Here is a 26,278-nt window from a genome sequence, read left to right as displayed (position 1 = left end):
TTCTTGAAAAGTGCTTCAGTGAGCAAACATTTAACCTTTTGTGCTCGGGTCAACAATGAAAGTAAGTTTAGCTTAAAACATACTCCTGGTCCCCAAAATCTGATAATAACAGTAATTCTGTAATTGATGGAAAAAGTGGCCAATGTTATGTCAAAAATCTGCTAATAGCACAGCCTGAACTTAGTTGGAATTTCATCATTTGACTTTGTAGGATCCTGCTGGAAACAAGTTTATTGGGTAAAGCAGATAATGTTGGTGACAGGAACTGTAAAACATGAATGAGTTGGGCTGTTTATATACACATGAAGTTACAAAATGTGCAATCATTTCTCCTGTGGAATATAAAAAGCTGTCATCTTATTTTAGAAGTAAAACTAGAGTAACTAAGTCTACCTTGATTGCAGTAGAATGTAGAATACATCTGTGGACTTGTTTATGTTACAAGATGAAGTTTATTTTAGTTGTTTAATTTTAAATTGCCTTAGATTTCCACACAATTTTCTTGGAAGAAACATAGTCAACATTTCAGTGAATTTCATTCAGTGCTATGTTGTTGCTAGTAGTTCTATAAAGACTACTCAGTATTGTTTTGCTTCGTGCTAGAAGTGGTTGCTATTTTCCTCGATGTGGTCTGTACTGTTGTCATGTTAACCGAGTGCTACCTTTTTGTATAGAAGTTGCTAAGAATGCCAGGTTACCCTTTTCACTTCCAAGTGTTCACTTCCACACACTTTCTAGAGTACTTAGTGATTTTCCATATAGATTTTTGCAAACATCCATGAATATATTTTCTTTTAAGAAAGCTTCGTATTGAGCCTCTTTAGGGAAGGCTTGCTCTCGTGCAGACATCTCTAACAGATGATAAGAGAATAAAAGGGGAGGAATATCCTGAGCTGGTCTCAGCACTGCAGAAAAACAAAGTAATGCTGGTAGAAATACCTACATCAGAGATCTGAACTGAGTATCTAAGGATGGCTCTTTGACCTGTTGATGTTTCAAAAACCAGGCTGTTATTATCCACTGTGAGGTTGTTACTACATGGTAGTGTGGTGGGAAATTTTTCAGATAGTGTCTCTGAAAACCCAGCAGCGCAGACATGATTACCATCCTTACCTCCTGCCTGAGGGGCTCTGAACTGAAGGAGCTCTGTCTAGGCAGCCATAACCATTTGATCCTGAACATTTTGGTGCATAACAGCTGTGGACTGTGAGCCCACTGCTTAAACTACTGTGGAGAAAGTTCTTTTGCTTAAAAAGCATTGTAAAATCATGTCCTACCAACTCATAACACAGGTGCTATAGTTTTACAGAAATACAACTTAATTTCATCTAAACTTGTGCTCTGCTTCTATGATAGACTTAGGTGCTACTTTACAGACATTTAATCTCGTCTCAGCAGTATGCTGAGAATTACAGTTGAACCAGAAATTTAAAGTTTTATGTACCAAGGTAATTTCCAAGAGTTATTTAATGCACTTGTCTCATTCCATAATGGTCCAGCTGATGTTCCCTAGCAGGAACACATTTACCCTGACATCTTGGTCTTGGAGAAGCTGGTGCAGACAGCCCATCATTCACTGATGAGCCACCACTGATCTAATTCACAAGATTTAATAACGGGTCTTTACCTCCCATAACTGAGGCAACTGGACATTTTCACAGCGGTTATTTTATGCTTGCTCTTTTATGGAGGCATCAAAACAGCTCAGTATGATCTATTTCATCTCTTCCAGACTGAAGTATGAATCACAGAGATATTTTAAGACTTATGTTCATTGTATGACATCACATTTATATTGTAATTGTGGACACAATGAAGATAGAGAGAAAAAACAGAATATGTACTGACTCAAGTTCATTAGTAAAGTTAGAGTTTTAAAAGTTCAACAGTCCAAAATAGCCTCCAGATGTTATTGGGGAAAACAATTCTCAAGTGACAGTTCATGTCACTGATATTTTCTTAGTTTGGTCATTACTGAAATAATGCCCACATAATAATGGAGTGTTTATTTGAAAGAAAATTCTCCCTGTCATCAAACTTAAAGGTTTCCTTTGAAGAACCAGGATACTTCCAGCTGCTGGTAAAAGCACCTGCTGAACAATCCTTGTGGTAAGAAACTGAAACACTTAAAAAAGATTAGACTCAAAATTATATGAAATGATGTTTAGATTAAGTCTATTATAATATATTCTCTGTGATGGCTGAGCAAATAAACTTCGATGGCAGAATGATTTCCTTGGAATCTGAACTCACTTTTATTGAGGTGAAGAAAATCTAGGTTTCTGCTAAGTCTTTAGTTTTTCCATGTCATGCTACTTTATCATGGCTTAAATATATTGCAGTCAGATTTGGTTCGTGCTTTATATTAAACATAATGTATTCATAAGCTAGTTTACATAGGTAGAAAATGCTGTGGAAAACTGTACAAAAATGTGTTTATAATCTATTTAAGGCAAATGAAGATACGCATTTGCTTTCTATTATTTTCACATTTTCAACATATTTTGAATGTGAGTTTTGACAACTGTTTTTGGAAATAATTAGTCCATTGATTTTCACTGTTTTTTTTTAACTGTGTAAGAAAAAATGTTTTCAGTTTTACAGTATGGGCAACACATCAGACTGAAATAGATGCCACAACTATTTTAGCCTAAGAGTTGAAAATTATGCCAAAATTTAACTTCTTACTAAAACTAAAACTTCAAACTAAAAGTATGATAATACATAACTTTATCGGAGACCTAGAACATAAAGAAAATGCTGGAACTAGTATCACAAAATATGAAATACTGGACCTGCTTAATTTTAAAAACAGTTTAAATGAAGTGTCCTGACCAGCATGTACATTTGTAGGCAATAGTACTGTAGCAAGGCACTAATCAGCTAAGTACCATAATCCTCCTTATAGGGTAAATTCTTACTTGACCTCCAGCTATATACAGCACATGGTAACAGCATTAAACTATAACACTCCCCTCATGCTCTCAATAGCTTCCCATTGGGTCAGCTCTCTGACTTGAATTGCTGTTGTTGCAGATACTAAACTTTATTTTTTTCCTAGATGCCTTATATTTTATAAGTTCATTTTGGGGGCAGGGAAGGGTTTGCAAAATATATGCCTAAAAAATTGTGTCTCGAAATGAAGAGACTGTTTGTGTGATTTCACTGAACCTAGAGGATTAAATGAAAGCGCTAGCGAGAGCAGAAATTGATGTATTCTCATGAACCCGAGGCTTCCAACTACCCAGATGTGCAGTGGCTGATCAAAAGGTAAAGCAGGGAAGAAAGATGCAGAATGTGTTGTGTGAAAACCATGTCTATGCTCAGCATTTCTTGTTCTTCTGGGGAGATGATTAGGGAGATTTTTTTTAACTTTTAGTAAAAAAATCAATGGAAGTACTGAAAAACTTTTTCTTGTGCTTCAGATATATGCAAATATTATCTTTAAAAAAATCTTTTGCTACTCTATAATTTAGTTTCTTAAATTGTATTCTATTTTCTGTGATAAAAATAATTCTTGAAACATTATATTTATTTTAATAAAAATAGTGCATATAGAATTTTGAAATGTTCTTTTATTTTATATTATTTGTACTTTTCAGTAACAGTTCAGTATTATATTTACTCATTCTTATGTTAGTGTTTTTTGTGACCTACTATTCTTTTAACACCCTGTGCTTTAAAGTAATTTAAATCCTGCTGTTAGACAGATGTTAATTGATTCCACCCTTCTGCAAATGGTTTTGGTAGTGTCGGTACTGATGCAGATAACAAGAATGCCCATTCCTACCAATTATTCTTGAAAACAATCTAATCAATTTGCTCTTTAGTATAGTTTTTATTATTATCTTTTTTGAGACAAAATTTTTACTGAAAAAAAGGTGCAATATTGCTTGTTTCTCTATTAAGTGGAAATAATTAGCAAAATATTAATTTTGAAAATGTTCAGAAGTAGAAAGAATGAAAAATCTTGGCATGTTTAACCTATTTTTAAGAGGTAAGCATTCTTCAATATATCTGAAAGAACACTCAGTAAAGTACAGTTGCTTTATTTCTCAGCTTGCAGTTCTCTAAAATCATATTATATGATTTAAGGGCTACTGAATACTCAGGCAAAATAAAGGAGGACAAAATAATTTCTAATAGTCCAGTTTTCCTATCTGTGTTATTTTTTATTTAAAGAAAAAAAAGTGAAACAAATGTATTACCTAAAAGTTTGTAAATTAGCAATTGATACTTAAATCACCTCTTTTGTTCAGTTTTTTCCATGTTGTAACTCTTTTCCTCATACAAATTGAAAGTAGCTCTGCTGCAATTCTGAATTTTTGCTGAATTGCTTATATAGAATAAAAATGTATTGTTTCATATGTCTGTGCAATCATGTCAAGTTCAAAGCAAAATTGTTATCAGTAGTGACTTTAATTATATTAACATTTTGTTATTACAGATTTCCTTTCATTCTGTTGATACAAGCCTGCAGTCACTGAATTCTTATTTTCAGATAAAATCTAATAGAGATCAACATCCGCTCTACCAATCTCATGCTTCAGGAAATTTATTGAATTGTAAACTTAATTCATATTCATTGTAAGCTTGGTTCATATTCTTTGGAGATATTTAGCTGGAATGTATTCTAATGTTTTTAAGTATGGTTTCTATAAGGTAAAATTCCAAGGCATGGCTGAAATGAGGAATGAAATATTGTCTCACATGAGCTTTATCTAGTGGATTCCTTAGATGTGAGAGTGTTAGATGTACTTCAGAACAATTTTTTGAAACCATATTGGTCAAATGCAATAAACACCTTTTCTATTTATCAAAGTAAGCTGTTTAAATTAATGAACTTGTGAATTGTGCACTGGTTGCCTACATTCTTCATTTTTTGAGGGGTGAGAAACTAAGAAAGGGGAACTGATAAATCATAAGTTTAATCTAGTATAAAACTAGACAGCATAGAGTAACTGTAAAGAGAGATCTTGGTGAAAACTGGAACTGCTTTGAAATCAAAAAAATACCTCTTTTTTCAATAAGGGAGCCATAGCTGCTTTGAAGAATGTGCAAAATTAATTCTCCTGCACAGTATGACTCAGCAGAGGCAGAAGTTATGAGGAGAATGAAGAGTTAAATCATTACCAGACAGCCTCTTAAAACTGCTGCCAAAAAATTTGGAGATTTTTCAGTCTAGCACAGGAAGTCTGTGGAGATGGTTTCCTAAATGAGAGAGTAGAACCCTCCCTGTGAAAGGCTGGCAGACTCTAAAGCTGCACAGCAAGTTTTCTGGGTTCATTGCACTCATGGGGCTTTGGGTGCAAGGTCCAGAGAGTGCCCAGCTCAGCTCCTGGCAGCCTGGGAACTGTGTGACAAGTGCTTTATCTGCTCCCTGCCACTGCTGTTTTAAAACAAGTGTCCTGACTGTTGAATTCAACACATAGAAATAAAAAATTTCAAATAGTAGAACTATTCTTAAATGATCACTCAGGGCCCAACAAATGCACTTTCCATGACAGAAACTGTACAGTAAAGGTGAAATGAAGCTGTGTTCAGGGTATTTGATGAGGTCTCTAACAAGGAGCTCTGTATCTTGAATGGCTTTTGTGAAAAATTCTGGTGGCAAATGTCAATTTTTTACCTTCTCTGAGTTATTTTTTCGTGTACTGAAAGGATCACATTTTGAGTTAAGCAAAATTACAATATATGCAGGAGAGATATTTTCAGTTTTAATTTTCCATTCAACTTTATTACTTGATAATTTATAGGAAAGAGAGAACAAAATTTGAAAGTATTGTCTAGTAAATTATAATTAGGTCTTACAAGTAGATGGCCAGTATTCATTTCCAAGTAGCTGATGGCTCAGGCCCACTCAGAGCATTATTTAATGACCCAAATTATAATTTTTTAATTCACCCAAAGCTTCTGATAAATAATACTCTTCAAGTAAATGCAGGTTGCTTCAGGTGGTCAAATACAACTTCAGAATGATATCTTCATGACGGTTTTTCTCCAGTTCAAATGTGTATTTTGTTAGTCTGAGGAAAAGATTATTAGCAGGAGGGTCTGATATCTAGTTTTGACAGTGATATAAATACTTTACACATTACAATGTTTTTTAATGTCTCTGACTTCTGAAATGTGATGGAGACTTAATTTTTAAAATATCCTTTTCTACAATACATTTGGGTCAATTTTCTAAAAAACTAAATCAAAGAAGAAGAGTTTTTCTCTTTAAGGCAGAATCCAAGCAAATGTCAAAGAGTTTCAAGATATTTAGTTCCATTATGGAAATCACAGCCATCAAAGTTGAATAGCTGTCTTATATTCTTCTATGTTATATTTTAAGCACTTGAGTTCTATTGTGATGTAAGGGAGTTGAATAATTTAACTTTATGAGCAGGAGTACAGATTACAGTCAAGCTATTTGCTTTTCCATAATATTAGTGATATCTGTAGTGCACTGCAAATAAGGTTTCCATCAGTGTAGGGTTATGGGTTGTGTATTAAAAGACCAAATGTCATGTATTGATAAATTACAATAAAAATAAATACACAGTAATAAGTAGGAAAAAATAAGTTTCATATTCTGTATCTGAAAAAAAACCCATTTATAGAATGTGCCTGACAAAGAGATTTTTGCAGCTTTTAAACCATAATAGAGATTTTTTTTTTTTTGTGGTTGTTTCAAACAAGTAGCAATCACAATGGCCTGGAGGATTTTTCAGAAAAGGTGTGATAACCTTTTCAGAAAAGGTGGTAATCCTTCTGACAAGAGATATATTGTGCTTAGTTCAGCTGGCAGCTGGAGGGTGCATATCACACCCTTAAAGTTCACTTAGCTTTTAAGGTTCCAGGGAAGTCCTGGGAAGACAGGAGTAGTCATTTTCCATAGTGTATCCAGCTGGGGGTACTTGATGAAAGGGTTTTATTAAGGTATCCTTAAGGTAGTTAATGGTGAGAAATGGCTTAGACAGATGAAGGTGAGTGAGAATTAGCTAGTGATCTAAAAATAGCAGCAGATTTTTAATATTAGGGACAGGCCATAAGTTTTCATCAGTACTAGTTGCCTCCTACTGTGATTTCATAACTCTGATTTAAAATGTATAGCATTCATTCTACAACTCTGTATATAGCAGGTATTTTTAGAATTAAAAATTTGTTGAATATTAAAGGGAGGCAATTTGTGCTGTGATGATCAGTAGAGAATGACAGACTTAGTACTAAGGGTCTGGTGACTGTGGGGCAGGATGAGCCCTCTCCTGGCAGAAGGTTTCTGGCTGATCAGGTGTACAGTACAGTTAATTTATTTCTGATGGACAGGACTACAACTTCTGGTTAGTTCAGTAACTTCAGTAGTGAGGTAAACTGACTTCAACAGGAATGAAATTAATTAGAAAGGGGGCTTGATAGTGTCAGTCAGCATAGGCCAGGAATTCAATTAGTTACTTTTTTCTGTTAGGCTGCCTTCTCTGAAGAAAACCACTATATTTGCAGGTAAGTCCTTTTTCTTGCATGTGCCCTAATAGTTGCCACACACAGGCCAGCCATGCAAAGCTTTTTCCTTCATTAAAGGTTAGAGTAGATTGAGGACCCAGCTGCTCTTCACATTACTGTCAGCCATAGATGGTTTCCTATTTTTATATCTTAAATGGAGGGAGGAAAATTACTGTTTGTAGTAAATGTAGCACATGAGGTTAGAGAATGTTTGTAGAAGTGGTATAAAAATATAATGCTAAATCAGCACATTATCGTCTCATTAACATAGTCAATGCTAGAAAAAACAGGCGTACTTTTTAGTAAGTCTTGTGCCAGTTCATCTGATGATGTCTTTCCTTAATAGAAATACATTTTCCTCAGCAGCAAGTCTACAACAATATTTTTACTTGTACAGAAATCCATGTCTTTTATCCCCCTCAGCCTCCCCCCATGACATTATAGCTGTAATGCCATCCGAAGAGGATTGTATCCATATGAGGCTGCTGTGACATAGAGTGATATATTTATTTATTTTTATGTATCTATACACATGTGCATGTTTTGTGTATGTTTATATAACCTTCTATTTGTAGTTAAACCAGTTCTTACTGCTGTGTTGTTTGTATTGCTGTAGATCCAAGTGTGTGGATGTTTAATACTGAAGCATGTGTACACTCAGGCTGCTCCAAGGCACACATGAGATTTGTCAAACTAGAATCTGTATGGCTTTGTGTGTTACACTGTTCATCATGGAGCTGATCCTACAAACCACATGTTCTAGAGAGTTTTAATGCTTTGGAGGATCAAATTGGTGTAAACAATGTGGCTCTGAAGACACATGAAGGTTATTTAGACTGAGTATAGACAGTATGAATATTGGCAGTATAGTATGTGTACATTTCATGTGTACATGTATTTGTCTCGAATTTGCAATGAGATTCACATGGATTAATGCCTGTATCTGATCAATGCAGATTTTTCCTCTATGAGGACAAAACTGGGGAGATGAAGTTATGCACACTTTTGCTATAGCCATGACAGAAATTTTCAGGAATTGAGTAATTTTCTATTGGAACAACTTATTTTGGGATGTGGCATAATTTTTCATCGTCTCAAGCATTTAAGTGAAAAATATTTATCTTCCTGAAAGCATTTCTTCATCTAATTGCTGTTGTCCTAATGAAGCTTCTATATCTTTGCAAACTGTCTGCATTTGGGTAGTTCTGTTGTTCTAATTGTCCCTTCCTGTTGGCCATTCTGGTTTTAGCCTTCTGAAACTCTGTTCATGTTACATTAGAATGATTCAATGTTCAGTCCCCACTAGCAGAGTCTGTAGAGATTTTGTAAAATGTACAGAGGTTATAATTTCTGCTGGTACTGACACACCACTGTAACAACACAGATGGGACATCTTAGCTTCACTGTAAGCAAGCAGGCATCTGCATGATGCTTACAGAACTTGTCATGCTTCACACAAAGAGTTTCATTTTTGCAAGATTTAATTAGTTTTCTCATTTTTACATGCCATTGCAAAGCTAAAGTACTTTACTATTTACAAGGCAATACTGGGTCCAAATCTTTCAAGCACAGTTTAATAATTCTGTATGGTACCTAAAACAGTACAGGATGTCAGTTTGCCAGACACCCCACAGGCCATGCACACTCTGCACTGACAGTTGTTGTTTTTCCTTGTTGTGCAGAGACTGCATTTCCTTCCTGGCTGTTAAAATAATGTTTTCTCTCCTATCAGATAGACAGAGGCAGCACTTCGAAACTCTTTCCCTTCACAACAAAAAAATGTGGTTTGTTTTCTGAGTTCATCTGATTTAGAAAAGTGCTGCCATTGAATCTTTGTTTTCTGCCCTTGGCACAAATTATAGTTTTGTGGTAACTGAAATGTGTGTTTTTGAGCAATAACAGCTGCTAAAAGAGTAAACTAACTGAATGATCCTTCTAGCCCTAATTTTCATGGTGATTAAAAAACTCCATTAAAGAGAAGTATATGTTCAAGTTAAATTGCTGTAAAATGATTACAAAGGATTATAAAATGTTGGTACTTGTAAAGCAGTCATGACTACAAAGTAGCCTAAGTGTTTGCATTCTATATTTTATAAAGTCACATCAGCATTTTTCCTTCGAAGCTGTTTTTTATTCAATCTGCACACTGTAAGCAGATTTATAGCATGACATCCTTTCTTTAATTTGGTACAGAAAATGTGAGAGCATATTTACAAAAAATGCAATGAACGTATTTTTTTCCAATCAGCTGGTCATATTATCTTTTAACTAGCATTAACTGTATATTTGTGCTACATAAAATATTGACAGGATTCTCTTTCTGCTTTCTTGCCATGATTATTTAGGAAAAGAAGCCCTTCAATATCAAGAGAACAGAGCAGAAGATACGACCAAAGGGACGAGAGAGACGAATACTCACAGTATGCTACATCAGACAGTGCGATGCCCAGGTCACCATCAGATTATTCAGATAGGCGGTCACAGCGTGGGCCCCAGTTGTACGAAGAACCTGAACTGGGTGATTATAGAGATTCCAACAGAAGGAGCCGCAGGCGTTCCAAGGAGTATCCGGTAGAAGAAGAAGATGCGCAAAGCAGGGAAGAATATGAGAGGCAAAGGAGGGAAGAGGAATACCAGGCACGATACCGGAGTGATCCTAATTTGGCTCGTTATCCAGTCAAGCCACAGCCATATGAGGAACAAATGCGTATCCACGCTGAAGTGTCCCGCGCGCGTCATGAACGCAGGCATAGCGATGTCTCACTGGCAAATACAGAGCTGGAAGATTCTCGGATGTCCATGCTCAGGATGGAACGGCCATCAAGACAAAGATCAGTGTCTGAGCGCAGGGCCGCCATGGAAAACCAACGTTCATACTCTATGGAAAGAACTCGAGAGGCTCAGGGACCAAGTCCCAATCGTCAGAGGACCACAAATCATAGCCCTCCTACACCTAGGAGGAGTCCAATTCCTCTGGAAAGACCAGACATGAGGCGCTCTGATTCTTTAAGGAAACAGCACCATTTGGATCCCAGTTCTGCTGTTCGGAAAACAAAGCGTGAAAAGATGGAGACCATGTTACGGAATGATTCACTCAGCTCGGACCAGTCTGAATCCGTCAGACCTCCACCACCAAAGCCCCATAAAACGAAAAAAGGAGGTAAAATGCGCCAGGTTTCATTAAGTAGCTCAGAAGAAGAATTGGCATCCACTCCAGAATATACAAGTTGTGATGATGTAGAGATTGAAAGTGAAAGTGTTAGTGAAAAAGGTAAGATTTCTAATTTTTCGATTGGTTCACTATATAGATTTGATTTGCTTTCTATTACTTTGGACATTTAGCTATTTAAAATGGTTGCAACCACATATCTACAGCCCTTCACAGATGACTCAACTTTGTTGTGATGGGAATTGGGATGTTTTTTTCTGATTTTGTGTTTCATTTACATAAATGTGATGATTTATGCGGAAAAGAACATCACAGCTCCTATAAGTATTTGGATTAGTTAAAGGAAAAAACATGCCTACTGAAAAACCTATCAATGAAATCTGCAAAATATCTAAAGCTGGGCTGTCATATAAGGCCACGGTTTCATGTTCTTTAATACCAGATTTGCGTGCTCCTGGATCACAATGAGTGCATATTTGATCTGGATCAAGTGTGGGCGCATGACCGCGTTTTTGTTGAATTAACTGGAGCACATGATACAGCCCTTATGCCAGTTTCACGCTGTCTGCTGCAGGTTAAAGAATGTCTGATCTGCAAAAAGATCTGTGTATATAAGGTTAACCCACTGAAGTTTTGAGACAAATTTAAAATGACTGATGCTGTTTACACCAATGGAGGTTTCTTTTTCTTGTGGTGCTATGATGAATTTTGATTTTAGTGCTTTTTAGAAATAGTTTTGGAATGACTTTCAGAAAGAAAACTAAGATTGATTGAAATTACTTCCCAGCCTATAAAAGGATAATTTCTAATTAAATATGAAAGTATTGGAGACCATGAATTTAAACTCAATCAAATGAATATTATGAGTTCACTTACCCTCATTTATGTTGTTATAAGCTTTTTTTGAGTTATTATTCTTATACCAGTGAACCTTTGTTACTTCCCCTAAACAGTTATCTGCTGTTGTGAATTGTGAATAGAAAATTTACTACTATTTATTTTATTATTATTAATATTGTTATCAAGTTGGTTCTGAAGCAAGTAATTAACTTGAGTAAGTGAAATAACTCTGAATTTTCATATGTCAATATCCACAACCATGGTCTGATAAGTAAGGAGCAAGATTGTGTAGAATGGAAGGAAATTTCACCACGTCAAAGTAGAGAGTTGCATGTACTTATGTGAAACAACTGTGCTGAAACCTTGACCCCCTTAGTCTTCCTGATGAGTAGAAAAAACTTATACCAACTTTATGGTGTTCATGATTTTGCTCTTCGAAGCAACCTTGAGAAAGATAGGACCAATCAATACAGGGGAAGTAGTAACAAAATGTTTATTTAATGCCATTCAGCGCAGGAAATGTATTATACAAGATAATATAGACAATATATTTTTGTACACATAAAAAAGCATATACATTTAGGATTATAAAAGCACAGAATCATTTAGGTTGGAAAAGATCTTCAAGATTATTGATTTCCACTAATTTAGCACTTCCATGGCTTCTAACACATCAATAACCCTTGTGTCTGCTGCTGCACGGCTCTCTATCCCCTACCTCCATGGAGACAGCAGAATGAAGGAGCCCACTAGCACAATGTCTCTCAGACACTGGAAGGGTGCTGCCTAGTTTATCTGTAACAAGTCTGGTTTCATGCCTTTCCCCTTCAGACCTAGTTTAAAGCTCTGTCGATGAACCCTGCTAATGCCTGAGAAAAATCCTTTTCCTTTTGAGATAGGTGACCCTCATTTGTCATCAGCAGGCGTGGTGTCATATAAACTGTAAACATGATCAAAAACTCACAGAATTCTGCTGGTTACACCAGGCTCAGAGTCAAATATTGGTCTGCTGGATCTCCCTCTCTTCCCTCCTCATTTCCTGCAACTGGGAGAATAGAGGAGAAGCCCACTTATACTCCTGGTTCCTTAACCTGTCATCCTAAAGCACTGATGTCTCTCTTTGATTGCTCTTGGATTTCTTCTTGCCACTTTTCTGCCCACCTGAAAAATCCATAACTGCTGAAGGCCTTGCCGGGATAGGAACCTTTCCCTTCACAGCTGGGTCTCAGGGATCCACTGGACTTTGACAAGAAGTGGGTCTGGTCTACATATTGGGCCTTCTGCTCATTTCAGATGAGAGTTTAGAACATCCTCTACAATTCTAACAATTCTAGGTTCTCTGTAATAAATTCTAGGTTCTTTGTCATCTTACAAAACTTAGAGCTTTCACTTAAATGATTTTGCATTTTAGGTGTCAAAGACAACATTCTTACTGATGACAATAGTTAATAATAATGACATTGTAATGTCTGTCCTGATTTCTGAAGGAGTGAATGAAGCTAAATATTTGTTATACAAATTAATTTAAAAAGCTTGCAAAGATTTTGCAGGGAAAAAACATTCTGTACTATGCTTTGTTCATCTTGATTGAATTAGTGTAATCACTTTGTAATGACATACAGAGTTTAACTGTGTCAAAGTGGCCTAGTGGCGGCCTGCAGCTGAAACCGATGTGGAGAAAACCTTGGTTTTTCATAAAGGAGAAGAGCAACTGCTTGAACTGGGGAAGGATGTGACTGCTTTGACTGTGTCTGCTCCCAGCCTGTGCTGGGGATCCTGGGCTGGGGGAAGTGACCATGCATAGCACAGGAAGTCATTCCAGCAGTAACTCCTGTACCTGGAACCAGAGCCAGCTGTGCCAGGCTCAGCAGCCCATGTCACATAATCAAATAATATCCTCAGACCCTCCTACTTCTCCCCTGCTCTTTAACCACTGGAGTGGCATTTTTTGCAAAGAGGGACAGGGACTCCTGTGCAAGAAATGTGGACCTGGCAGCATTGACATGAAGGGCTGGGATGGTGTTTGGTGGGATGAGATATGCTAAGACCATGGTCAGGACCTGACACTGACAGGTGAGTTCATTCTTTAGAAGCTCAGGAAACAACGCATGAGAACAGTGCTAAATGGACATAGCTGAAATTACAAATGTGTTTACCTGAAACTTAGGTTGTACCAGAATTAGACATATTTTTCAGAGTGAATTTTGTGCAGGTCTTCGTAGACATTGAAACTCTCTTTAGTGACATAACCGAGCACCAGTTTAATAGATGGCCTCTGCCTTTATCTGTGAATAGGATGAACAATTCTTTCTTATTGTGTTCAGATTTTTCTGAAACTAATAATATTTTCTCGACATTATGTAAGAAACCCTTCTTCACTCTTGCTGTGAATACCAGACTTCTGTAACTGCAAAGATGTCTCAATTTACAACACTTATTGCCAGTCCTGAGATCAGTGTAGCAGACAGTTCAAAGCTGTATCTCCATGACAGGACCTCCTGGCTGTCTTAGGAAATACACTTTGGAGGAAAAAAAGAAGTTGCCTATATGTTTTGGACCAAAATACTAGGTAGATTGCTATTTTCCCTAATAATGAAAGATCAAAATTGCTTAAAATGTTAGAGAAAAACAATTAATGAAATGCCAATGTTTTTATGAAATTGTGAATTTTAAATGGCTGTAAAATAGCTCCTTCATCACTAAACCCAGGGATTATAATGACATTATAAATGTTCTAGACTGTTCAAATCACCAATTCTTTCCCAAAAACATCTCAGTTTACATGGTGCAGTTTGAAGGCTCTGAGAAATGTGGGTTATAAAAAGAGAACATTTGTGATGGTATTGTAGCAGAGTCAACTATGTCACCTACAGAGGTCCAAATAAAGCTGTATTTTGTGGTGTGCAAGTCAGGCCAGCCTTTCTACATTGATTGTCCAATTTAACTGTCTTCTATTGCGAGGGACAGTTAGAGTACTTTTTACCTTCATGTTCAGTTAGATGTTTCTCAGTGCAATTCTAAGGAGGAGGCCTTAAGGGGAGGTTTGAAAGGGCCCCCATAATCTGCTAGCCAGCATGAAGCAGATGTGAAGCTGAGTGGCTAATTCTGTGTGTCCACAGGCTTTACAGGTAAATTTGGAAAATCAAACAGTACCACTGCCCATGTGTTCCTTATGGCAATACTGTCACACCTGCAGTCTGCCAAAGGACCAATATGAAGAGACTCAGGAAAGCTTGTGATCCCTGGGGTTGTCTTACCCCCAGTTTGAGCAAAGGCACGAGAGAGGTGACCTGCGCCGAAGCTGGGGTTCTGTCTGCACCTTCCCCAAACACTTGAGGGTCTTAAAAACAAGTCTTTACAAATCTCTCAAGCTCTAGGGATTCAGCAAGAGACAATCTCTACATGGAAGAAGAGAATTCATTCAAGGAAATCTAGGTGTGTGATAGCTCTAAATATTGCCCTAATTCATTCAAAATAGAAAGTAGGACATAGTAGATTCTCCAATGATGGTAAACAGTTCAGGCATACATGCAAACCATGCTCCCAGCACTTTTCAGAGCACCCTGTGAGAGGTATCTGTTTGCACAAATGGTGGCTGACATCTAATGTGGGTGGAATCTGTGGTGGGAAAGTGAAATGTGTTTGCGTTTTGTCAGTTCTTAAATTTAGTGTTTGCTTTCACTCTTATTTTATTAAAACACGATAGCTAGTTAGTTTTTATTGTCAAAGAAACTCATATGCATAGAAAGATAGAAACCTTTAGGTTGGAAGAGATCTTTGGGATAAAGTCCTACTGTTAACTTAAGAATGACAATGTCACCACTAAACCAGTGTCACATCCATGCCTTTTAAATACCTCCAGGACTGCCCAGGGGACTAGTGAATCAACTAGTCCCCTGGGCAGCCTGTTCCTGTTCTAGTGTTTCATAAGCCTTTCAGTGAAGAATTTTTTTTCTTATATCCAGTCTAAATTTCCCCTGCCACATCATGAGGCCATTTCTCTCCTTTCTGTTGCTTGTTACTTTGGAGAAGAGTCCCACACCGACGTGGCTACAACTCCTCTCAGGTAGTTGTAGAGGGTGATAAGGTCCCCCCTGAACCTCCTTTTCTCCAGGCTAAATACCCCCATCTCTCTCAGCCACTCCTCATAGGACTTGTGCTCCAGAACCTTCACCAGCTTTGTTACCCTTCTCTGACTCGCTCCAGCACTTCCATGTCTGTCTTGTAGTGAGGGGCCCCAAACCAAACCCAGTATTTCAAGTGCAGCCTCACCAGTGCTGAGTACCAGAGGATGATCACTGCCCTGGTCCTGCTGGCCACACTTTTGCTGATACCAGCCAGGATGTGACTGGCCTTCTTAGTCATCCAGGCATGCTGCCAGCTCATATTCAGCCAGCTGTTCACCAACCACCTAACAAAACATGTGGATAGACTCGAGCAATCTTAAAACATTAAACATCCATGTGTTGTTGATTGAAAGCTGCAGAGTGCAGGCTGTCTGAGCAGAAATGTGTGCTTGCAGGACCAGGCGAAAATACACTTTGTCACTAAGCACATTAAAACATAAATACGTAACCTTGCACTGGCTGTGTTGTGGTCATTTACAAACTTGTGAAGGGCCTTCCTTTTTCGTGATAGGAGCTAAAATATCCTCATATCTGGAATAGCCTCCAGGGCCTACTTGTTTATTGCAAATTTGAAACCAATCTGGTAGACATCCAGTTTAGTTTTTGATGGAGAATTAGGTCTATTTGAAAACAATATGCTTGTCACAAGTTAGAAAAAGTGTGGTAGCTCATGGTGTGAGAAGCAGAAAGCACATTTCCTGAGTGCTACTGCAAGAACAGTGAGTGTCTTACATGAGCAGAAATGCCAAGGAAGTGGGATTCCATCAGAGAGCTCTCACTTTTAAATTCAGAGAGATAAGGGACCTGATTTCAATCTTGCTTGTGCCAGTTTCATACATCTTCAACAACTTTGGCTTCAAAGTTACACTGAGCTAAATTAGATCAGAACGAGGTCATTGTTTCTAAAATTTGTTTCATTCAGGTTAGAAAGTTCCTGAAAGTCTAACTTCTCTGGAACAAATTATACTAGAAGGCAAAATTTCAGGATTGAGCTGCAGCAGTTGAACGAAAAGACTAAATTTTCACAGAGTTTCAGTATAGAAATATATTACAATTCAAAGTACAAATTTTAAATGATCAAAGCAAAATTTTTATTTAAAATGGTGAAATGTTTGACATGTTTTATTAAAACAGATTTCAGAGAGTGACAAAATTTCCTTTTATAATTTCACTTAATATTGCAGTTTAGGAGATTGTGTTTTGTTTTTGTGATTAAATAACTTTTATTTTTATAGACACCTCTACCTCTTATGTAAGATAAATATAACTTGAATATATAAATAGTTTGACTGGAAATTCAGAATGCTATTATTCCATTTTTTAATCTTACTCCTATGAACTACCTCTATTTTAGGTGCAAATATAAGAAATATTGAGAGATAAGAAATATAACACTTTTCTCTGTCTATTTTTAAGCAATAAAAAGTCACTGCTTTGAAAGTACTTCTTATAATATTGACTAAGAAGTACCTAACTACTTTAAAGTATTAGTATTGCCTATGATATTTTTTATAAAAAATGTCTTTCACAGATGTATAGATGAGAATAGAACTAGAATGTTTAAAGTTACAGAAATTTCTAATTGTAGAGAATTTAAAAAAAAGTATTGCTAAACCTTCTCCTAATTACACACTTCCATGGTACTTAGAAGACTTGAAAAGGGTGTGACCTTTGCAGCATTTAGAGGACTCTACTGTAACATATTTTAAATTTGCAGTAATTTAAAATATTTGTGTAAGCCAATAACATCCCTCACTGAAAAAAGCCCTGCCTTTTCCCTATTCTTGGCTGCATATTCACATCCTTATTATCACTCCTGCTGGCAGAAGCATTCAGGCAGGTGCACACTGCATCAAGCCAGGAAACCTTTGTGGGGTAACTCTAACTAGGTGAAAAGATGGTAAATATTAACATTAGAAGCTTCCTTATAAAATGATGATTGTCCTCTAAGATTTTAGAATACATGCTGAAAAGATGGTGTGTAACTTTGCATTCTCAGAATGTGAGGATAGACAGGGATTTCCTGAAGTCAGGAAGCAGAAATATTTTCATATAGTAATCAGAGCATACAGAATATTTTATCATAGTTAAATGAACATGAATAATTTCCTAGCACATAAATTCAAACAAAAATGTCTAATATTCAATTTTCTTGTATACCTTCTGTATAAAGATGTACAGGAATAATTAAAACTGTAATTCTTTAATCATGTTTCCTTTTACTCTGTGATTTTGCTGGAACTATGGCTGTAGGTGAAATGTTGTCTGGGCAAAAGATTGATAATCTTCTGAGATAGTGTAACACAAGAGCTATGAATTATTACTAAAGTATTTTAGTGTATTTGTTGTAGTTATCTGTGCTTTAAGGTGAGATTAAGTTTTTTATTAACAAAGCAACATGATTTTTAATATTTTTAACCTATGAATCATTGGAACCTAGCTTTAGTTTACCTTTTAACACTAACTGCAAGATCTATGTATGTATGTATGATTCCTTTCCCCTGGAATTTATGAAAGTATTCTATTCTGAAGGTAAGGATTGTTCTTTTTCAATTGAAACTGTAGACCACTGAATCATATGGGTGACCAATATTAAAAGTATCATAAACAATTTTTGCTTTCTCTCTACCCCTTTTTTATCTTTTTGAAATTTAAATAGAAAACAAAAGAAACTTGAATTATCATTCCAAGATACTTTTTTCACTATCCTTTACCATCTTGGCAGGTGGAATATTTGCTGAATAAAATCAATAAATATCCATTAACTTTTTAATAGTGATGAAAGAAATTTTTGTACAAACATGGCTGGAAAGGGAGTCATCCTATGAAATGCAAGGCTTCCAATGTAGGGAATTCTTATCTTATTCAACCTGCTCCACTTATTTCAAACTTCAATTACACTTTAGCTAAGTTAGAAATTTTTACTTGATAATCAAATCTTGCATCAGGGCTAAGTGCTAATAATTAATACAGATTTGGCACAGATAAGACAAAATGAAGACCTACTGGATTCTGTGTGAAACATTTCAGTTCTTTACAATGCCATGCTAGAACAAAAAACCATCATGGAGTATTTCTTTTCAAGGTTTCTGAATATTTATGTAAATACTGTGATTTTTTAGTCTTTTTTACAGAGTCCCAACAAAGAGAAATTATGACAACACAAAAAGAAAAAAACCCACATGTACTATCTCCAGAATACATGAAGTGTATTTTTCAAATTATAATTTTCTTCATACTTTGATGAAATAATTTTTCTTCTAATGAAACAAAACAAATCTATCTGTCACAGATTATACTTTGTGTCATTTTAGATTATGTTAGTGCTTTCCTATGGCATATTTATTATTTATTGATTTTGCAGGTAATTTTGTTACCTCTTCCGTTAACTGTCAGAAACTAAAGGAGTCACTGTCAAATAACTTTAACTAATGAAAAAAAAGATTATTTAGTTGGTTGTATTTTATCAATTGTGTGGTTTGGGTTTGGTTTTTTTTTTTTTGATTTTCTGTAAAAACATGTCTTTCTTGTTCTGTTTTTATTTTGATGTGTATTTCATTAGAGATAGGATAATCAGTATGGGAGAAATAGAGAGACCAAAGTGAAGGGGAAATAAGCAGAACAGGCTGTACATATGTCATTCATGTGAGAACTGTTCCTCAGATGCTCTATCCTTTGGCCCTGTTGTCCCAAGCTCCCCAAAATGTGCCGTTCAAGACCTGGAGTTGTTCACAGAAACTGCTTGAGATTAAACTAAATATTGTCAAGGGTGAGACCTGGAAGCATATGCTTGTCAGAGGAAAGCATGTTCTTTCCATCTTCTCACAGGTTCTCACTCCATCCAAGTCTCATCCATTGCAATTCACAATCTGGGCACCAGGAAGAAATATTTTATACAGATGGTCTGGGCAAGGTGGCACCAATTTCTGTGTCCTTCTCTGTCTGGCTGTAGTGTCAGCTGCAGCTGTTCAGGAGCTGCTGTGTAACAGTGAAGCTGCTCCTGGGGGGAAGGCCCTGGCACAAGTGTGAGGGGTGAGACAGACACTTGGGGCAGTCCCAAGGAGAGTCCTACAGAAACCCTTCCTACTCAGAGCCTCAGCAGGTGCTGAGTGATGAGTGCCTCAAAAATCAGGCCGTGTGCCTAGGAGTCTGATTATTGCTTTAGGAATGCAATTTCACCCAATTTCTGGCTAAGTTGAAAATTCTAGCTAACTTTTTCCAATAGTAATATTCTGTCAAAAGTATATTTAAAACCCTATATATGTGTTTTAAAGTTTTTGGTGTTTGTCAGTAGCATCAAAAAATTTTTAACGCATTTCTCCTCTGATGGTCCACTGATGATGAAATCCTTATTTTAGGGGGAGGATAGAAAAAAAGGATGTAATGATAATGAAATTTATGATAATTAAGAAAATGTTAAATAAAACTGTTTGAAGAGGATTGGGTCATTGCAGTCTATCAAATTAGTGCTAAGTGGTTTTTTTATAAAGTTGTGTTGAGGAATTTGTTTTGCTTTGAAATAAAAAGTATCTACTTCTCTCTTAAGAGTGAAGTTTTATGCTAACATATATAATAATATTTTTACCTTTTCTACTGAAGTAGTCTTATCATTCATGGAAAGAGTAAAGACTATTGCACAAAGAAAATAAGAATGTTTAGCCCCCATTGCTTTTTCTTGGTTGTAAATCATAACTTTTATTGCCATAAAGTATGAGGCTTTGAAATGTGAAAGGATTAAAAAAAATTAATTCCTAATTTACTTCGGAAAATATTTCACACAAAATGTATCATGCTTTTCCACTAAAATAGTGACATTCTATAATATTCAGCTGTATTGAGGACAAAGCAAGTCTTCAGGCTTTTGGTCCTAGCTAGTACTGAACGTGGTTGGGCATTGTCACATGTTTACAGAACCATTACATAATAAAAGAGAAGGGGGAAAATGGAGAAATATCTCTCAGAAATTTCATGGAGTTCCCCCATTACTTACACTGCAGCCTGGTCTCCCTTTGTATAACCCATCAAAGTCTTTACATTACTCAGTGGTTTTTCTTCCCTTTACTGAATTTTCAATTTTTCTATAGTTTTTTTCACCCTTCCTCTTTTTTGAAGCCATGTAGTTTAGGCAATGATTTGTTTGATCATGCTGCAGCACTTAACAGGCTTTCAGACTTGAAGATACTTTTGAAAGAGTTTATTTCAGTTAGTATTTAACTTGCTAAATTGTCAAAAGTGCTGTAGAAGTCAGGTACATCTGATTTCTCCATTTCACCTCACTGATTAAGTAAGTTGTTTCCAAGGAAGGGTTTGAGTAGCATTTATGAGCATGGAGAAGTAGATTGTGAAAGAAGTGTGTGATATTGAAGCTTCAGGTTTATGACTCATCTGTTGCAATAGAAAAGTGAACCTAGTAGCCTGTATTCATGCAACACTATATTCTATGTTAAGATGTTCTTTTGAAATGTGTAAAGGCAGATGAACTGAATGAATATGTGCATAAAAAACACCTGTGTCACGCACTGAGGTTTACACCAGATTGAAGGCACCAATTCTTATGAAAATGTACTCAGATCAGTGTTATTCTAGAGAAATATTCAATAAGAGATAGTTCCTGTGTTTATACTTTCTGCCTTTCTGAACATCTAGATTATGAATATCTTTTAGGTTCCTAGTTATATAACCTGTTTACTTGGAAAATGTAAATATATGGGCATTAGTTATATAATCTAAAAAGAATAAAATAAAAGTTTTCATCACAAACCTCCATGACTATTTACTGTTTTGCCTATTTATAGGTCATTTTCTATATACATCTATAACAAGAAGAGGCTGAACTTGTGATGCACTATGAAAGATGTTTAGATACCACACTTCTTACTACTCCTAGGAAGTGAATGTATGCAGTACATTTCATTAGAATTTATAATTTCTAATAATTTTGCCATTTCTGCATATTATCATTTTGTTTAAATTTTTTTTCTGAGATTAACTCCTAAAATCTGTTCATACTGAAAGTTTCTAAAAGATGAGATCCTTTGAAAAGTCTTCATGTTCTGTTTTAATCACACAATTTAAATACACTTTATAAAAGGATATTACAAAGTCACCATTTTTTAAAGCTAGGATATTGATGTGTTGAAGAAATTGAATTTATTCTTGAAAGCTTCTGACTGAGGAAGGTCATCAGAATTAGGTTTGAACTTCAGACTAATATCCCAGCACAATTTAAAGGGCTGCTTTTTAAAATTTTTTTAGTGTACAACATATTTTTATAAGGCTGAAAGTTCTTTTCTGACATACGTAGTCCATTGCCTCAAGTCAATCATTATGAACCTTTACAAAAGTCAAAGCTGGTCAGTAGTTGAAATCTTCATAGATGTAATTCAGTATAACCAGAGGTAGTTGGAGAAGGTTTTCTGCTCTTTGCTTTGTGTTTGTAGTATTGCAAGAAAAAATTAATCTCTTCAAACCCATGAATTTCATTGTAAATGTATAAAATTTTCATGGAAACTCAGGCCAGTGGAGTGGGTGAACCAATTTAGACCCCATAAAAAGTGAAGTCACCAAGTGCTAGGGTCCCACTTCAAGAGACTGAGAACACAAGGTTTTGTCTTGAAGTGTGGCTCAAAAGGGTGAGCTGTGGTGGGCCAGAAGCTCATTGTCACCTGGAAGGAAATCATCCTATCATCCTCATCCTATCTCATGATTATTTATCTGGACTAAATCCATAATTTACTTGACTTTTAGTAAGCCATTTTAGGTGACTACTGGTATGAAACTAAGCTGCTACAACAAATGAACACATTCCTTTCACCTTAATAAGCTGAAGAGTTGCTATGGCATATCACCTTTACCAGAACTGGCACAAAAGAGCACAGTCACACTGCTGGGAGTAGCATGGAGAAGAGTGAGAGCCATGCCCAGTGACAAAGAGCTCTTAGATAACTCAGCTGCCTAATGGACCACATTTCCACTAAGCAGTAAATAATAGTATGACTTTCAAGCAACACTGGCAACATCACAGGCAAAATTGCAAATTATAAAGGGTGATGTAAGTGACAGCTTGAGAAGTGACAGAGTAGGTGAGAACCTCTTGGTATTCCTATTTTCCTAAAATTGAAACCACATATCTTATCTAAAGATAGGTCTGCACTGCAGCCCAAAGCATGACTGCAGCTCATCTTGGCAGATGCAAACCATTTTGGAGGGCAGCAGTTAAAGTGCTGATAGCTGGAGCTGCAGAGTGCTGACTGCTGAGACCCTGGGTAAATATTCACATGATGAGTGTGTGCTGAGCTGCTGTGTCCATGTCCTTGTTACTACAGAGGCTCTGCTGTTGAACAGATACCCTGTGAGATAAGCAGCTTTTCAACCCTGGCCTCTTGGAAAAGGATGACTAGTCTAAGCAGTAAGCTTGTGCAAATAAGAGTCCTTTATGGCACCTGTGTAAGATGAGAACAAGCATCTAGGAAAATGCCAGTACTTTGTGTTACTACTGTAGGTTATGTTCACAAAATATATGGTTGTGGCAAACTTTGTACCAGAAAAATGTCTTATCTGCTTAATGTTGTTGCCTTTTTTACTAATAGTTTTTTGTAAGAAAGGAAAAATGCACCAAAAATAGATACATAATAAGGAATCTTGACATGATTCTCATTCAATATTTTCTGAGCCTGAATTTCTGTTGTTCCCGTCTCTTTTTATCTGTACAAAGTAACTAAAAAGTGGGTGTAAGAAATTAATATTCTGATTTGCTAGCATTAATACTAACACCTTCCTTGTGTTCACTCCACAGTAGATCAGATGATTAGACAACATGCATTGCAGGGGAAGATAAAAGCTTTATTTTTCAGAAGTGGTAAAGCCTCAGTGTGTCTATGAAATTCAATGAAAGCACAGAATGCTTTAGTCAACACCTTTGTTCTTTTTAAATATCTGGAAAGAGACTTGTACACAGTGCCCTGTCTCTTTGAGTGGTTTACATTTGTGTTGAGTGAGTGTGAAATCCCATCACCCTTTGAAGGCGCTGACCTTCAGTGACTGTGCAGATTCAGCTCACTGAGCATTTGACAGAGCTGTGAGAAGCTCAAGCTCCCTTTTTATTGACAGTAAATTGTGCTGTAAGAAGTACTATGAAAGTACATTGTATTTATGTAATTTTGTTCCTAATTATAGATAACAGTTGCAGGTCACCTGTTTGAAAAAAAACCCAGGTTGTAGCACTGTCTCTGACTTCCTGCTTTGTCTTTAGGTTCTATATCAGTGAGACTTGGCTGTATGTGTTGGATTTGTGCTGTGGGATGATTTTTTCTTCTTTTTTTTTTTTTTTAAATCCCCATAACAATTCAGAAAGTGTAATTCAGCCATTTTGAAGAATGAGTCTTCAGGAAAATGTCTTGTTTTGTCCATGTTAAAACACTTAAGACACTAATTTGAAGTGGTGCATAACCTTCCTTCTGAGGGCATGCATTTTATGTCACTGAGGAAAACTGGCAGACTTTATTATAAGCCTCTGAACAAAAATCATAATTCACAGAGGCTTAGGAGAGAATTGTTAGTGTTTGGTTGCTCATATCTATGGCTCTGCTGTACTTCTTGAGGCTGCTGTGTATAACTGCAATACATAGGATCCTTTCCTAAGGAATTAAGTTGTTTTGTCTTGCATACTCATAGCCACAAGAGGTTTTCCCCTTTAAGTGCTCTGAACCAAGGCAGAATAGGATTACAAAATAAGGACTATATATTTTGTATTCTTGATATGTCTTCTACATCCTGCTGACCCCAGGACTCCTTATGTTGGTTGGTGGGAATTATGTTAAATATTGTTCAGATAGTACTCTCTGCAATTTAATTAAAATCATTATCATAAGTTGTTTGTACTTATAATAATATTGTTCCTTAAGTAAATTCCTGCAGTCTAGACCTCTGGCAGAGATGCACTAAAATACATTATTAAGTGCTTTCTTTGGCAATACCAAGGCATAGAAACTGTCTCTACTGTTCTCTATTACATGGTTCTTGTCAGTTAATTGCAATGGGATAAGCAAGCTCACAAAACAAAACTTCAGGAATTACATTTTTTGAAACAAATTTCAATAAATTTTTAGTTTTTAATATATTTCATCTATCTTTTAGCTGCTCTATATTTTTCTCAATATTTGCTATTCTTTAGATCTTTCTAGCTGAGTTTTTTTTCTCCAATTTTGTTTTGAAAACTCTGATGCTGTAAGAGTAGAAGTTATTAAAGATTTATCTTTGTATGATTGCAGCTAGTACAGTTGCCAAATCTTTTCTAATCGTATTTGTCAAGAGGGGTTGTAAATAATTTTCAAATGGATTGCCTAATAGCAAGTGACAAAAGGGAATTCAACTCAGTTGTAGAAGATTGATGGATTTGAGTTTTCCCTTGCATTTTAGGCTTTGGATCTGTATTCATTTGTTGATCCTACTTCATGAGGTTTGTTTATTTTATCTGTCACTGAAGTTACATATACAACAGCTCCCAAAAGCTTTACTGTTTTTGGAGGACAGAGTGGGTAGGGTGTCAGTGTGACTCCTCGAGGATACAGCTGCAGTTCAAGTGTTGCACAGCTGTGACTGGACTGTATCACATCAGCTTGTGATGTCCTAGTGTCCTCTAAAATGTAGATACACATTTTTGCCTGTCCAATTTATTCTTTATTAGGCTGAGCCTTGCTGGGGTGCAGAAATATTTTGGTTCCACAAGTATATGCCAAGTAGCTGGCGTTTTCATTTCCATGCTACCTACCCCAAAACTTTCTCAGCCCCTGTGGCTCATCAGAAGCCTGGCTAAGCCTGCTTGGATGGCTTAGGAGTGCACAGTAGGTCTTTTTCAAGGCCAGGGATCTGGCCTGCCTATCAGAGGTTTAAATTTGGTATTACATAGCATAATCCACCAAATGCTTTGGCTGTTATATTCCCTGTAAAAATAAAGCAGATTTTGCTGAACTAGACAGCCCCATCGGATCATGTACTTGCAAACTATTTATGATAAAAACATAAGCATAAAATTGTTGCTGCATTTCCAAATTACAGGCTGAGGAATAGTCAAGAGAGTCCTAATCCTTGACTGCTGCTTTTAGGTACTATAGCAATAGAACCAATATAGTGCAGTCTAGAGTCTAACTTGGTGAACTGACAATGTTTTATTGAGCAGGAGAGCTCTGCTTTAGGACTTGTGGAGTGTTTCTGCTGCTTTTTTCTAAACTGTTTTTATAGCTTCACAGAATTTAGAATGAATAATTACCATTACAACATCTAATGCAGCCTGCTATTTATCATAGTCCATTCAGTGACATGCTGTTAATTTGTTATTGAGCTCAATAACTTGTATTACTGAAGAACATCTCGTGCTTGATCAAAGGGCATTTCTTGAAAGGCATCCAGCATTTGTGTGAAGGAGAGATCAGAATCTATGATGTCTCTTAAAAGTTAATTTAAATAGATGATTTCTGTTGCCATTTAAGGTGAGAATTTACATTCAAAACATTAATCTAGCCTTGCATGTATTTTAAACCTTCATCTTGAAAGATACAGTCTTAATTTTATGCATTCTAAAGCATCCTGGTAAAGTCAGTGGAATTAATCTTAAAATATAAGTTTCTGCATTTGCCCAAGACTGTGTGTAAACAGAAAT

The 26,278-nt window shown here is 36.2% G+C and overlaps 1 protein-coding gene across 37 annotated transcripts in view; it reads left to right on the top strand.

Moving 5' to 3' along the window:
• RIMS2 (regulating synaptic membrane exocytosis 2) overlaps positions 1 to 26,278 on the top strand; it is a 448,046-nt gene that overhangs the window by 179,744 nt on the left and 242,024 nt on the right. For all 37 annotated transcript variants that reach the window (XM_036406572.2, XM_054515962.1, XM_054515958.1 and 34 more), the window contains one exon: positions 9,831 to 10,756. In XM_036406572.2, the coding sequence (XP_036262465.1) occupies positions 9,831 to 10,756 (926 nt within the window). The remainder of the gene's footprint in view (positions 1 to 9,830; positions 10,757 to 26,278) is intronic.

Source organism: Molothrus ater, chromosome 1, assembly GCF_012460135.2.
Source record: "Molothrus ater isolate BHLD 08-10-18 breed brown headed cowbird chromosome 1, BPBGC_Mater_1.1, whole genome shotgun sequence".
Taxonomy (NCBI): Eukaryota; Metazoa; Chordata; class Aves; order Passeriformes; family Icteridae; genus Molothrus; species Molothrus ater.
Note: the sequence above shows the minus strand (reverse complement) of the source record. Positions and strands in the feature narration are given on the sequence as shown.